The sequence below is a fragment of the Lissotriton helveticus genome, chromosome 4_1, assembly GCF_964261635.1.
Source record: "Lissotriton helveticus chromosome 4_1, aLisHel1.1, whole genome shotgun sequence".
NCBI lineage: Eukaryota > Metazoa > Chordata > Amphibia > Caudata > Salamandridae > Lissotriton > Lissotriton helveticus.
Genome location: NC_136063.1, coordinates 306,426,616 through 306,442,972, shown reverse-complemented (window position 1 = coordinate 306,442,972; position 16,357 = coordinate 306,426,616). Strand labels below are relative to the sequence as shown.

The window sequence follows — 16,357 nt, the reverse complement described above, 5'->3', positions numbered from 1 at the left end:
TCTGTAACTTTTGACGGGAACTTACTAGAATAGTCATTCACAGTATATTTTTCATACTTATTAAAAATCCAATCTGTTGGTGATGATAGATTCATAATAAATATTTAAGAAAACTAATTACTAGAAAGTTATTTTTCCAGATGGAACTCCTATTTGCATTAGCATGGCTACAGCTGCCTAGCTAGTGCTTGATCTTAACAAGCTGTGAAAACTGCTCCCAGAATAAGACAATGGCTTAACCCTGGTGACTGGACTGGTTGGTGGCCACCTACCAGATATTAGGCTTTCTGGCTCTCCTAAGTTTTTGATAGTCAGAAATACTTCCACCAGAAAATAATAGGTACTAACATATACTCAGGAGTATGCAAAGTCCAATCAGTGAGAACATGAGTAAAGTGTCTGAAGGAGACAAAACAATGCTGAGCTGAGCCTCATCTGAGGAAAGGCTCCATAGTGCAAACTACTTATTTGTCTTTAGATGACCTTCGAGTTATAATGAAGGTACAGATTACACCAAAAAGTATATCCTAGGCTAAAAACTGCATTGATGCCTGCCTATAAAATCCTCCCATGGTGAAGGAGAATCAATGTATTTTTTCCTAAGTCCTAAAAGCAGTGTGTTTTCTGTAGCCTAGAATTTGAGACATATTTCCCAGGAACCGACAATTAACTACTGCCCCATGCCACTTCCAGGAACATTTAAAACATCTTCACCATGTGAATCTGAAGCACCTTTACTGTCTTCTCACAGCATAATCCACAGCAGCACTTGGTGTAAAACATCAAATCAATTCCCATTAGAACAAACTACAATTCAATAACATAGAAACCTACAACCCCTTAAAAATGAAAATATTAAAAATAAAAAAAGGTATCCGTATTAATCAATCACTAACACTGTAGTCCTGCATGAACAGTTGAACAGCTAACTTTTTAGGAACATGCCAAAAGTGACTAAAAGACAAAAATGTGTCTCTGAACGAATGACACTTAGCACAGAATATGAAATTCTTTTGTTGTAGACTCGATCTTTTAAAGTGCTGATGGTAGAAAGTCACAGGTATGTTGAAGTCCAACTTCATAACTTTGTCGTCCATTGATCTGAGATACAAGAGAATGTTGTTCCCAAGTTTAGTTGCAGCTACAGAAAAAATGGCCCCCTGTGAAGCGCCTTCTGAATCAAGGCATCAACCAAGTAGATGAAAGGCTCAGTAAACAGTTCGCGAAAGTACAGTGATTAAACTGATTTGAATTAACCTTTTTAATTATCTGATTAATACAATGTGCATTAAACAGTAGGGGTTGCACATAGGTAGCCAATGTACTGGCTGAAGGGCCAGGGTCTTCTAATCAGGTCACCTCTATCCACAAAGCAGCAGTGTTTTGGAAGCATGGTCAATTATGTAAATAAGTCTGGGTTACAACAATAATGATACAAGCACGTTCTGTTCTAGAGAACACCAGTACCATAATTGCTTCTTTGAATCAGAAACTCAAGTTTTTTCCTGATGGTAGGCAGGTGATGTGCAGCTGGTCAAAACCAACTTTGATGATACAACAGATTGGCTCTTGACAATGACGTACCTATTATTTCGAGATCTGGAGGGTTGGCGACTAAATTACACAATATTGGTAAATGGTACACCATTGGTGAAAGAGCTCAATATTGCTCTTTCACCAAACAAAAAAATATTCTACTAGTACAGAAACTGCAATGCTGAAGTGAGATTTGAGATGATACAATAACTATGTTGATTCTCTTCGCACAACTGAAAACTATGTTGTGTAACTGCATTAAAGGTACATGGTATACTGATGAACTAACTCCAATAAAAGGGATGTAACTGGATTACAGAAACCGGGATGTCATGTGGAAGAGAAGGTCAGACAGCAGAACTATTTGCTTGGGACAGAATGATCCCAGTTGAGGTTTTAAATTATACATTATTACAATTCTTAAACATATCAACATTTTCAGTGACAGGGATATGAAGTGATATTTTCAGACTCTCACAATTATTTAGGGTGTACAGAGGGTTACTGCAAAGGTCCCTGAATTCCAAGATCAGGAATTTACTGTCATTCACATATGTTCCCATAGGAACTTAAGCACTGTGACATTCTTGACGTTGGTATTTTTAACTTGTTTGTTTTAGCAAATTCTGCAAAAGAACAATTTCCTGGATAGGAACACACATTGCACTTTGACAAAAAGGGTTTATCAATTTAAAGAAAAGCTTTTGTCTCAATTACCTGGGGTGGTATAACACCTCCACAAATTACAAGTATATCAGGACGTCCAAGGCCACTCAGCTCTTTAACAAGCTCGGGAACCAGTGTTTTATGACCTGCAGCCAGTGTACTCACACCTACACAATGCACATCAGCATCCACGGCTTGCTGAGCAACTTCCAATGGTGTCTGCACAACGAAAAAAGGAAATGTCAGGCAACATCAGAGCTAGGGAGAATACAAAACAGTTTTAGATGAGAAGCAGGTAAAATAACATCGCTATATATAACTTTGTTTTCACAAGATGTATCTCTTTTTTGTATGGCTGTGGATGCAAATACTAAGGGTCGCCAAATCATCTTTGGCCTGGTGCGGTGGTGCGCCCAGAGCAAAATACTGCCAATTATCAAGAACTAATCAATAAAAATGTATACAAGAAATTCCAGTTAGACAGACCTTCTTAGGCATTAAAGTGACGAGGGAAAACAGGCAAAATATGCAGTGTTGAAAATGTTACCTCCAGTAAGAACATAACAAAGGAAGCATGTGAGTCATTAGCTGTAGCTCTCAATTAACCAAACAAATTAGCTCCTGAGGACCATACTCAAAGATTTTAAGAGATTAGTAACTTTTTAAAGAAATTAACAAGTTCTTCACTTTCAAAATGTTGATCTTAACTCGTATTCTTCCAGGGAGCTGGCAAATTCATGAATTATTATATAGTTCTAAAACTTAGTAAGATAACTAACACAAGGGATGGTGAGCCACCCGGTGAAAAGTAAGAATCCACATAATATACAGTACATTATAAAAAAATCCATATCAATGCTCGAATACCAATAACGGAAAAAAATAAAGAAACCATCCAGGGAATAGAAGCAGACAACATTGTTTGCACAATATCCTTTAAGAAAATGTTGCAATACTAGTAATACTGACATCTTCTTGCTAAAGGGTTACCTGTATTTTTAAAATCAGTAGACTATCCTATCAGAATCCTACAAATGTTGCACAATCCACCACATTTTCTGAAGATTGTCTAGACATACTGGTAAATATATTAAAACAATACGCTTTCAGCCATAGACTACCACCACAATTATGCATAAAAGAAGCAAAGAACTCTGGGTAGTTCCCAAATTTTCCTGTAGTGCAGCTCCTGTATAGAGCACCTTACAACACCAGCGACACTCTGAATTTGCTCACTTCAAATGTCTGCTTTTAAATGAAAGTTTATAAGCATAGGATTAGCACAGTGCCATCCGCGCGTGATAGAAAGGGGCAAAGTATTTTGCCATTTCTACACCACAGACTTTCAGCACAGGATTAGCACAGTGCCATCCACGCCGAGCTGTAAAATGTCAAAAGCCTTTTACCACTTCAGGCACGGTATTACAGCTCTAGATTGGTAACATACCATCCAGCTAACCTGGAATGAATAAAAGCAACCTCTGACACGTGTTTCGCTATCATTATATCTCATCTATATCTCATCGCTTTGTCCAGACACAAGGGAGAACTCAGTATAAGTCAAAACAGTACCCTTTCAGGCATAGAAAGCTGCATAAATTATGCAAAAAAGAAGCAAAGAACTCTGGTTTGTTCCCAGGTTTAGGTGAAGAGCAGCTTCTGTATAGAGCACCCTACAACACCAGCGACACTCTGAATTGGATCACCTCAAATGTCTGCTTTTCTAGCAAAGTTTTGAAGCATAAAATTAGCACAGTGCCAACTACGCCCAGACAGAAAGGGCCAAATTCTTTTCCCTCTATTATCAAAATATGATTTTAACTCAAAGTTATTATTTAATTAAATGTAATTGTATAAAATACCCATCTGAGCCCTTAAAATACACATTGTTATGCAATACAGTACTCATCCCGAGTCCTAATATTCATTACTCCCCCACAAACTAGCAATGCCTGAGCACTAAAAATACTTTAATGCCCCTATAGACTACCTATCCCTGTACCCTAAAACTCTGTACTAACAAAAATACTAACCATTCCTAACCCCTAAAAACACCACTCTATCTAAATTCACTACAAATATTTGAACCCTAAAAGACACTACTAATTAATTTTATGACTAATACAAATTAAATTGTTAACCTGTATTTTCTTCCAAACTTTACAAAACAAAAATACTATTTAAAAACTATTACAATCGATATCCTAAAATTAAATCAACTTTGCTTGCTATGAGAGCAAATTATTTTAAACATTAAATTACTTAACACACTTATTTTTAACAATTAATTTAATGTAGTTTATGTTAGATTTAAATTACTATTCGTTTTAGTGTCATATATAGTGCCATATATATATATATCGGCTGTATTAGTGACTATGTTGTTGAGTGTGTCAGTGGTTGTATGGGTGAGTAAGTGGCTGTATGGGTAGGTACGTGTGTAAGTGACTGTATGGGTGAGTGAGTGGGTGTCTGAACGGCTCTATGAGTGAGGGACTGGCTGCGTAAGTGGTTCATTAAATGAGTTGGTGTTTGAGTGGCTGTACTGTAAAGTAAGTCTCTGTGTGAATGGATGTATGGGTGACTGAGTGCGTGTATGGATGTGTGAATGGGTATTTAAGTTGTTGTGAGGAAGTGTGTGAGCGCCAGTATGTGTGAGTGAGTGGTGGTGTTGAAATGCTGTATCAGTGAGTGAGTGGGTATGTGAGTAGCTGTTTGGATGAGAGGGAGACTGAGTGTTTGTATGAGCAAGTCACTAGTTGTAAGAGTACTTTATGGGTGAGTGAGTGGGCATATGAGTCCTGTATGAGTGATTTAGTTGGTGTCTGAGTGGCTCTATGTATGACTGAGTAGTTTTGTGAGTACTTGCACGGGTCTGTGAATGGGTTTGTGAGTGGTTGTGTGGGTATGTGAGTGTGTGAGTGGGTGTATGAGAGGTTGTATAAGGGTGTGAGTGGTTCTGTGGATGATGTCATTTAAGATATAATCAGTGATGAAACTGACCTGTCATGAGTGGTGTAATATGTGAGGTCATAAGCAGTGTATTATTTTTATTATCATTAGCAACTTGCGATGTGCAGAGCTATCCTGAGGGGTTTCCTGGTACGAGGAATGCACAGATGAAATGGCACTGGACAGTGACTGGAAATAACCATGTCTTCAGATGTTTGCGTAAATTGACAAATTACTTGTAGTTTTTGAGTGTGTCAGGTAGAGAATTTCACAATTTAGGGCCTAAGAAGGCAAAGGTGTGGCCTTTCATACGAGTTAGACGGAATGTTGGTACGATGAACAAAGCTTGATTCGAGGATCTCAAGGACTTAGTGAGCTGATATGGAGTTACCAGTTTCTGGATGTAACAAATAACGAATTTGGCCTTGAACATGTAACAAAGTGCTTTGAATTCGATACATTTGCAAATCTTAAGCCAATGCAATTCCTGAAGCAGATGAGAGACTGAAACATATTTGGGTGAGCGAAAGAGCAGCCTAGCAGTAACATTTTGAGCAATTTGTAAGCGATGGACAGATGGTTTGTCTGCACCTATATACAGCACACTGCCATAATCTAATTTGGATATAGCCAGAGCCTGAAGTACAATCTTTCGGACTGCGAGGGGAAGTAGTCATTGCGCAATTAGTGCATTCCGAGTGCGCAAGTTATAACTGCTGATTTTTACTGGTTTTGTACGTGTGAAAGATGAGCCTAACTATAAAAAATTTTACTTTTGTTTTTTTCAGTGAATTTCCAAGTTTAAAAAAAAATCTATTTACTAACTACAACTTCCCTGTAACCTATGCTTTTTTCAGAGAATTTCTAAGGTTTTTTTATTGTTGTATTTCCTAACTATAATGCCCCTGTAACCTTTGTTTTTTTAAATGAATGTCTAAGTTACTTTTCTATTGTATTTACTAACTGAACCTTTAAAAGTGGGTGTGTGGGTTTGTGAGTGTCTGTGTGCGTCTGTTAGTGGGTATGTCTGAGTGGGTCTGTGAGATGGGTTTAATGAGTAAGTGAGTAAATCTGTGAGTGGGTGTGTGTGAGGGCCTGTGTGTGTCTGTGAGTGGGTATGTGAGTACCTGTGTGGGTATGTGAGTGCCTGTGTGGGTCTGTGAGTGCCTGTGCGGGTCTGTGAGTGCCTGTGTGGGCCTGTGAGTGGCACTAAGGGTCTGTGAGCGGATGTGTGAGTGGCTGTGTGGGTCTGTGACTGGTTGTATGAGTACATGTGTGTCAGTGAGTGGTTGTGTGAGTGGTGCTATGGATTTTGGGCATTACTTAAGGCATTTAATTGCAATTTAAAAAGCAAGGATGCAAACACCATCATGGTTTACAGATAATTCTTCATAGTGGAAATGCAGAGAAAACACAATTGCTTTGCCTTGGCCATACACACAAAGTTAGGATGAATAGTACTTTACAGAAGTGGAGCTTCTTTGTTTATATCTGTAAGTACTTCCTGTTGAGGCTTAATTTCTGTTGAATGAGCATTGTGCCAGAATCAAACCTGCCCTGAGCATTTACCCAAGAAGAGGGAGGTCACAGTTTTGTGTAACACCTCTACTCAAGTGGAATACGTCCTACTGGCCAATTAGTAAGTCCTATCTCTTTGGGTAAATGTATTGTGCGTCTCCTACACTACAATTGTGTAAAGGATGCCGAGGAACTGTCTCCAGTGACCTTGTGTGTCTGTACCTTTGTCAATGTGATTGTTCCTAAACAGCCTTCACCAGATGACTTTCCAAAGTGGAACTGCAGAGAAAAACACTTGGATTATTTGTACTTTACAAACATAAGCGCTTCTTTGTTTTGTGTAGATGTGATCATATTCCTAGGCAAAAAATGGTGGGAAATTTACTCAGAGGAGCTATTTAGTAAGCTGTCCATCATCCTGGGGAAAGGCTGAGAAGACATAGCATACCACTAATGTATATGAGGCAGGGCCAAAAGAGAGGGATTCTCCAGTCAAGTTTACATACTTCCAGTTTTTAAAAGATTAGAACACGATCTCAGAAGACGATGACAAGAAACAAGCACCTCGGAAGACGGCGTCGCGTGTCCTCCAACCCCAGCCTGGTCATTTTTCCTGGATGCACCTAGGGCACCAAATCAGCACTAGGACCATAGGGGAGCCTGAAGATCCCCCATGGTCCCGGCCAGCTCCAAGCCTCCTGCCTGAAGCAAGCTGGCATTTCCTTCACACACAGGGAGCTGCTAAGCATACAGCCTCTTGTGTGTGAAAGCAATTTTTCTGTTTCCCTGCTCGATTGACAGCGGGCAAGAAAACAGACGAATGCTCCACATCCAGCAAGCAAGTTCATTTTCACTGCTCTCAATTGTTATGTTATGTTAAAAACATTTATACCGCGCACGTTCACCAAGCGGTTTCATGGCGCTCAAGACAAGTACGGGTAGCAGTGCACCGAGGTTACACATAAGCTAATTGGAAGAGATGGGTTTTGAGAAGTTTACGAAAACAAGTGTAGCTGGGGCAGAGTCTAAGGGAGATTGAAAGGGAATTCAATAAGGTAGGTGCCATGAAAGAAAAGCAAAGGCCACCATGCTTTTTGCGTTTATACCTAGGGGCAGTCAACAGGTTGTGTGAGGTGGACCGGAGATCTCTAGAGGGAGCATAACGCTGAAGGCTGGCCGTGATGAATACGGGGGCTTGCTCAGAGAGGGCCTTGAAGACGGTACAGCCAAGTTTAAACATGCAGCGATAAGCCACTGGGAGCCAGTGTAGGCTCTTCAACAGGGGCGAGACATGTTGATACTTGGGCTGGTGAAAGACCAGTCTCGCTGCCTGGTTTTGCACCAGCTGCAGCCGGTGGAGATGGTAAGCAGGTATCCCAACATAGAGGGTGTTAGCATAGTCAATACGGGAGGTAACAAGAGCCATAATGACGAGAATGAGTGCCTCGGTGGTAAGAAACCTACAAATTTTGCGAATCCTGCGCAGATGGAAAAAACAGGATGATGTAACTGCATTGATTTGAGGCCTCATGGACAGGTCACTACATATAATTACGCCTAGGCTCTTTACCGAATTGACAGGGCTGGGTGGGGACCCCAGAGAAGAAGGCCAAAAGCTGGAGTTCCAAGGGTTAGCCGACCCTCCCACCAAAACTAGCTCCGTCTTGTTGGGATTGAGCTTCAACTGACTGTAGTGCATCCACTCAGAGATGGCAAGCATGGTGGATTGAAAGTTTGCACAGGAAGAAGGGGAGGAATCAACAGGAAAAATTAACTGTAAATCATCCGGGTAATTAAAAATGGTCACCGGGGTGTGACGGAGGGAAGCTATGAGAGGCTGCATATAAAGGTTAAATAGTAGTGGTGACAAGGCAGAGCCGGCCTGCTGGTTATCCAAAAAGGAAGAACTCTCGATGAATGTACTGAGACCGCGAGTAACGTAGGTCTCCAGGATTTTCCCAAGGAAGGGGAGAAGGGAGATCGGCCGAAAATTACTCAGGACCGAAGGATCGGCACCAGGCTTTTTTAATATGGGGACTATCACTGCCTGTTTGAAAGAATCCGGGACCGTGCCAGTGGCAAGAGAGTTGTTGAGCAGCGCCAGCGGAGGGTCTGGGCAGGCCAAAAAGGCTTCTTTAAGGAGATGAGGGGGACAGCAGTCATTAGGGGAACCCGAACTCACCATATGTAGCAAAGAAATAAACTCAGCCAGGGAAATAGGGGGAAAAACATCCAGGCGACAAGGATTCATGGGGAGGGAAGTGGCGGAGTGGGGGAGATGGGAAGAGGAATATTATTTTTTATGGTAGCAATTTTGTCAATAAAATAAGAATTGAGGGCATCACAAAGAGCTTGTGTAGGTTGTGGTTGGACAGTGACTCGATCCGGCAAGGCAAGCTCCTCGACTATAGAAAAAATATCCTTAGCCTTAGAGGCTGAGTCCACTATTTTCTGAGAAAAATAAGTGGTTTTAGCCAAAAGGATGGATTTGTTTGTACCGTTTCAGCAGATCTACGTACATGGTTTTGGATACTAGATCGTAATTACGCCTCCAACGGCGCTCAGCTTGGCGAAGGGCCAATTTGTCGAGTTTAAGTTGGTCTGTGAACCACCTTTGAGCGTCATGAGGACGTTTAGTTTTTATATTTTTTAACGGGGCCACTTTATTACTTGCAGACTCCAGCCATTGCTCGAGATGACAGGCCTGACCGGACACCGAGGTCTGGCCTCTAGGGGCTGTGGCCGCGAGGATGGAATGAAAGTCTGCAAGATTGGCTCGTTTCCAATTACGGGCAGTAAAATTGGTAGTAGGATTAAGATGAATAGGCGAAATGAAATTAAGGGAAAAGGAAATAAAAAAGTGATCGGACCAAGAGCAGGGATAGACTAAGGGAGGAGAAATGTCCAAGTTGGACGACCAGACTTGATCTAAAATATGGCCTTTGCTGTGAGTAGCTACTGTAATATGCTGACTGCAGTTCAGGCCAAGTAGAAGATCAGTAAATATCTCAGAAAGGTTGCTTTCCCGAGGATCAGATGGCCAGTAATTAAAATCACCAATGATGAGAATTTTGGCGTGATTGATAGGTAGCTGGGAGAGTAGATCCCCAAACTGTTGAGGAAAGAGAGGAATATAATCAGTGGGTCTATAGACCAGGAGACAAATGAAAGAACCTAGGAGAGCTAAATTTAAAAATAAGACAATCTGTTTTAGGGAGAGTGGAGGTTTCAAGAATAGTAAACTTATACTGGGAGCGAATAATCGCTGCAACCCCCCACCTGCTCTCCCAGCGGCCCTATTCGATTGTAAGATAGTAGCCGGTGGGGATAGCAGCAAGGATGTCTGGAACAGAGTCTTCTGTTAGCCAGGTCTCAGATAGAAGAAGAATGTCCACATTATTGTCGTCTAGCAGCTGGAAAATCTCGAGATGGTGTTTTACCAGCGAACGAGTATTGAGGTAGACAACAGACAAGGGATAAGGTCCAAGGGACCCAACACCGAGTGAAGATGTTGTGGCATCGCAACGGTGTGTCAGAGTATTCCCTACAAGTGTACCTGACGGGAGGCCCTGGGGGATCAAGATACCGCAATCCTGGGCAGCGCCTATAGCACAGGAATGTAGGGGCCCAGAGTGTTGGAGGGCGTGGAGATCCGCGGAAGAGTAGGTAATCAATTGGGCATAATGGCTGGTCACTGGCCACGAACGGCCGCGGACGGGCACAGACGGGCTTAACTTAGGCGCAACTTCGGCGCAAACTTAGGCTTAAGCTCCACAACAACTAGCACGCTAACCTGCGTGGAGAGTGTGGCCGGCAGGAAGTGGTGTGGGGCGTGTTGCTCATGAAGAGACCCTCCGCTCAAAAGGCACACAGCCGCGGCGGAACGGGGTCAGGAGCAGAAGAGCAAGCAAGTAAGTAACGTTTTTAGGCAAATATTAAAATCGTATCAGCTCATCAAGTGTCGTAAAATCAAACATATACAATAAACACAGAGAATAGGAAAAACACTGAGGAGGCTAAGCGCTGTGTGCACCTCGAGCAGCCTGATCGCCGCTATCGTCACAGGAAGCACAGAGCCACCCCTAAAAAAAGGCTTAAGCTCCACAACAACTAGCACGCTAACCTGCGTGGAGAGTATGGCCGGCAGGAAGTGGTGTGGGCGTGTTGCTCACGAAGAGACCCTCCGCACAAAAGGCAGAAGAGCAAGCAAGTAAGTAACGTTTTTAGGCAAATATTAAAATCGTATCAGCTCATCAAGTGTTGGAAAATCACACATATACAATAAACACAGAATAGGAAAAACACTGAGGAGGCTAAGCGCTGTGTGCACCTCGAGCAGCCTGATCGCCGCTATTGCCGCAATTGCTGAAAGCAGAGTGTTTGCTGTGGCTTAACAGGAGCAGTTAAAGCTCCGACCAAGCCCCAATGTTGGACCCGGCCTCGTGGCGTGGTCCTACCCCTCCCGCATGGCGGGCCTCGGACGACATCGGCCCTCCATCCAGCCCGGGTCGGCCCTGGGCACCCCTCTGCACGGCCTACAGCCCACCAGATCCGCCACCCGTCGGTCCCCAACCACTGACACGGCACACTCGGGCCGCCCCAGCATTACCGGTCCGGTGCCCCCCACGGACCCATATTCCAGGCCTGATGCCATCTTGGGCCCCTCGCGTCACCGACACGTGGTCCCGGCCCAGCCGCGGCCACAGCCCCAGCGAACCCGCCATGGAGGCACCAAGAACCTCCGGGTGGTCGAGTGGCCACTCAACCAGAGACAAGGAGGAGGGAGTTTCGATGGCTCTCCACCCGTCCCCGGACGCCTGGTATCGATCGCCCTCCGGCCTCCCTGGGCGCTGGCTCCACCCCCCTGCTGGGTGTCTGGACACCATCATCCCGGCCCATCTGACCCCCAGGCGAGAGGGTCCGGACATCAAAGGACTCCAGACCTATATCTGGGCCAGCCCCGGAGTAGGACGGCAGTTGTATCCCGGAGTCCAGAAGCCCTGCTGACGACTGACCCTGAGACGAACTCACCTCGCTGAACTACTTTGGAACCTGCTGGCGCTGCCGCGGTCCACTCGCTGAACTACTTTGGAACCTGCTGGCGCTGCCGCGGTCCACTCGCTGAACCACCTTGGAACCTGCTGGCGCTGCCGCGGTCCACTCGCTGAACCACCTTGGAACCTGCTGGCGCTGCCGCGGTCCACTCGCTGAACCACCTTGGAACCTGCTGGCGCTGCCGCGGTCCACTCGCTGAACCACCTTGGAACCTGCTGGTGCTGCCGCGGTCCACTCGCTGAACCACCTTGGAACCTGCTGGCGCTGCCGCGGTCCACTCGCTGACCCACCTTGGAACCTGCTGGCGCTGCCGCGGTCCACATTCACTGACCCCTCTGAGAGCCTGCTGGCGCTGCCACGGCCCAACCTCTCGGAACCCCCCAGCTCGAGGATTGAGAGCTGTGCGTAGGGTCCCCTTGCAACCGACCATCTATAAGACTGTCCCGCTACCTCACCCCTGGTTACGAGACTTTCCAGATCCCTAGACCTGCTGTATATATTGAACCAATACTTTTTTGCCAGATAAAGCTTGAAAACTCTATCTACGTGTCGTGTACTTTTGTAGTGGTGTGGGTACTCTGCTGTACGATTCTAGGAGAGGGCCCTCACGCCGGAGGCCTCTCGACATCGCTCTGCCCCGTCTCTGAAGGAGGGGTAGACCTAGGGGTGGTCAGTCAGACACCTTCTGCCGCTCCTGGGTTCGCCTTTCTAACATTGGTGGCAGGCGCTGCGATCCGAGCCCACGCAAAATCGTACAGAGAGGGATCCACCCACTACAGCGAAAAAACACACGGAGACCATGACAACCCAAGGAACAAATCCACCCACCGAATTCCAGAAAGAAAAGATGGAAGAATACAGCCACAAAGAACTAAAACAATTCTGTAAAGAGATGGGTATCGCTACCACTGGGCTAAGCACAAAAGAGGACTTCAAATTGGCCCTACAAGCCTGGGTGGAAACTCGAGACGGGCCACCCCAAGAGGAGAATAGCCCGAATGGACAACCAGAAACCAGAGCACCCCCGACGGGGGAAAGAACCACAACCCTAAACGCGGACCTCATATATGAAGACGCTCGAGAGCGAGAGCGCAACCGGCTACACGAATTGGAGCTCGCAAGACTCCGGCTAGACGGAGAACTCCAGCTAGCGGAGAAAAAGATAGCCCTCGAGCAACTACGGCTGGAGGGGGATCTAGAAGAAAAACGGAGACAACGTGACCTCGAAGAAAAACGATTAGCCTATGAACACGAACGAGGCCTGAAAGAACTCGAAATCAAAGCCAAGCTAAAAGAAGATAGCGCAGCCGGGGCCAAGACCTCGGCCCCTCCTGTGGACACCAAGGTTCACCTACCAAAAGATGTAGTCAAGGAATACTACAAAAACGACGACATCCAGCAGTGGTTCAAAGCCTACGAGGTGGCCATGACCGCCCATCGGGTGCCCCTGAAGGACTGGGGCGCCGGCATATGGGGAAAGTTCGTCAACGAAGGGAGGGACGCCCTGCTGGAACTCCCTGACACCGAAATGACTTCCTATGAACATATGAAAACGGCCCTACTCACACGCTACGGACTCACCCCCGAAATGTACCGGCAGAGGTTCCGAGACTGCAAAAAAATCAATCCCCGGTACAACTTGGGTAGAATATGTGAACTTTTTTAGCAGAGCCTTAGAGGGATGGGTCAAAGGCAGTCAGGTCACTACCTACCAGCAGCTGGTCGACCTTATAATATGGGAGCACCTCTCCAACAACTGCTTCATTGAACTACGACAGCACCTCCTCGACAGCAAGTTGACCGAGCCGCGAAAACTAGCGGTCGAAGCAGATCGGTGGGCGAGCACCCGGGTCCACCGGAACCCCACAGGAGAATATGGACGAGGGTCCCCGGGGAACCACCGGCCGCGAGGCGGCGGGACTGGTATCAGCCGAGGCCGAGACCTCCCGCCGGGGTCTTCGACCGCCTCCGCTACCCCGGCCCCCGGCCCGAGGGGGGCCCCTCCATCCCGACCGGGGCCACGCCCCAACGTTACGTGCCACCGATGCCAGCGGCTGGGTCACTATGCCAATGATCCTCTCTGCCCCATGAATCAACGGCCCGGCGCCACCGGCCCCTCCGGTCGCCAAATCACTGCAGCCGCCCTGAGCGAAGAACAAGATGAAGGAGAAGAGGTCCCTATGGAACCAGAGGAATGGGAGTCCGCGGCCATGTGCCTCGCCTCCCTGGGCGACAAAGACATGATCCCCCGAGACCAGATTCCGATCAACACCCAGAAGTACCGCCAGTGGGTCACTATCAACGGACGCCGGGCCGAGGCTCTCCGTGACACGGGGGCCAGTATAACTGTCGGCCGCTGCCATCTGGTGACCCCAGAACAAATCTTGCCACACGTTCTGTGCCCTGTCCGGTCAGCGGACAATTCCGAGAGCCTGTGCCAGATGGCCCGCATCCCCTTCGAGTGGGGAGGAGTGTCTGGCATGCTGAAAGTCACCGTCCGAGACGATGCCCCAGTAGACTGCCTCCTAGGGAACGACCTGGAAAGTTCCCCGTGGGCACAGATCGAACGAAGAGAGCATCTGGGAATGCTAGGCCTTCCTGAATGGGTTTGCGTAACGACCCGATCTATGTCCACCCGGGACGCTGTCCCCCCCGAAGACAATCTACCCGAAGAACCGGAATGGCCGGCACCTCCGCCACCCGCCACTACCACAACCGAACCCGAACCGGGGCCGCGGGGCCCCAGCCATGAAGAACTTCCCGAGCTCGGGCCCCTTCCCGAACTAGCCCAGTGGCGCCAAGAGGGGGGCCCCACCCGTGAGCAGTTCCGTCCGGAACAAAGGACCTGTCCTTCCCTTGAGGGACTCCGACAACAAGCCGCCACACAAGCCACCGGAGCCCCTCGGGGTCCCACTGGATCTATTGGGACCAGGACCTCCTGTACAGCGAACAGAAAATCGCAGAGCTGGGGGCCAGCCGAGTGCTCGTCGTCCCTCTTCCCTTCCGGGACTTTCTCTTAAACCTGGCACATGATGTGCCCCTCGCTGGGCACCTGGGGCAGGACAAGACCTACAGCCGCCTGGTGACCCACTTTTATTGGCCGATGATGCGCAGCGATGTGTACAACCACTGCCGAACCTGTCCGACCTGCCAAGCCAGTGGAAAGAGTGGGGGGAAAATCAAAGCCCTACTCCAACCGTTTCCTGTGGTGACCACTCCCTTCGAGCGAGTAGGGATCGACATCGTGGGGCCCCTGGATCCTCCAACCTCTCAAGGGCACCGCTTCATCCTCGTCCTGGTGGACCATGCCACCCGCTACCCAGAAGCTATCCCTCTCCGGACTATCACAGCCCCCGTAGTGGGGCGAGCGCTCATGGGGATCTTCTCTAGAGTTGGCTTCCCCCGAGAGGTCGTAAGTGATCGGGGCACAAACTTTATATCCAAATATATGCGGTCCCTATGGCAACAGTGCGGGGTCGCATATAAATTCACCACCCCGTATCACCCTCAAGGGAATGGACTAGTGGAGCGGTTTAACAGGACCCTGAAGGGAATGATCAAAGGCCTGGAAGAACCCCTCCGACGCAAATGGGACGTTCTGCTGCCGTGCCTCCTGTTCGCCTACCGGGAGGTACCCCAGAAGTCCCTGGGGTTCAGCCCCTTCGAACTATTATATGGACACCCTGTACGAGGCCCCCTCAGCCTGGTCAAAGAAGGCTGGGAGCTGGCCTCCCCCGATGCTCCACCTGATGTTTTCCGATACCTCTTGACTCTCCGCAACCAGACTCAGAAGTTCCGGGAACTAGCCGAGACAAACCTAAGGGCCAGTCAAGAGGAGATGAAGCGCTGGTATGATGAAAATGCCTCGTCCATTGAATTCGAGCCGGGCCAGAAGGTCTGGGTCATGACCCCAGTCGACCCCGGCGCCCTCCAGGACAAATGGACAGGGCCCTTCCGTGTGGTGGAGCGCAAGAGCCCCGTCACCTACCTAGTGGACATGGAGTCCCCCCGGAACCCCCTCCGGGTCCTCCACGCCAACCGGCTCAAGCCCCACTTTGTCCGCACCGAACTGAGCCTGTTGCTGGCTACCGATGACGGAGCAGAGGACGACTCCGAGCCGCTACCAGACCTCCTGAGCACCTCCGAGAAGGATGGTTCGGTCGAGGGGGTCTCCCTCTCTCCCACGCTGACCCCCAACCAGCGCCAGGACTGCCAGAAACTGCTGGGTCAATTTGCGAACTTATTTTCCCTCACCCCCGGGGTCACCCAGTGGTGTGTTCACGACGTGGACACCGGGGATAGTCTGCCCGTGCGGCACCGAGCCTACCGAGTCCCCGACCGAGTCCGGGGCTGCATCCAAGCCGAAGTTTCCAAAATGCTGGCCCTAGGGGTAGTCGAACCCTCAGACAGTCCATGGGCCAGTCCCGTCGTCCTGGTCCCTAAGGCCGCCGCCCCCGGGGTGCCCCCGGAGCTGCGGTTCTGTGTCGACTACCGGGGACTGAATGCCGTCACCAGGACCGACGCCCATCCCATTCCCCGAGCGGATGAACTGATCGATCGCCTGGGAGCCGCCCGGTACCTCAGCACCTTCGACCTCACGGCCGGATACTGGCAAATCGGCCTCACTCCA

General features: G+C 47.9%; 1 protein-coding gene across 3 annotated transcripts in view; it reads right to left on the bottom strand.

Moving 5' to 3' along the window:
- LOC144828554 (methylmalonyl-CoA mutase, mitochondrial-like) overlaps window positions 1–16,357 on the bottom strand; it is a 268,618-nt gene that overhangs the window by 3,312 nt on the left and 248,949 nt on the right. For all 3 annotated transcript variants that reach the window (XM_078686829.1, XM_078686831.1, XM_078686830.1), the window contains exon 12: window positions 2,254–2,421. In XM_078686829.1, coding sequence (XP_078542955.1) covers window positions 2,254–2,421 — 168 coding nt within the window. The remainder of the gene's footprint in view (window positions 1–2,253; window positions 2,422–16,357) is intronic.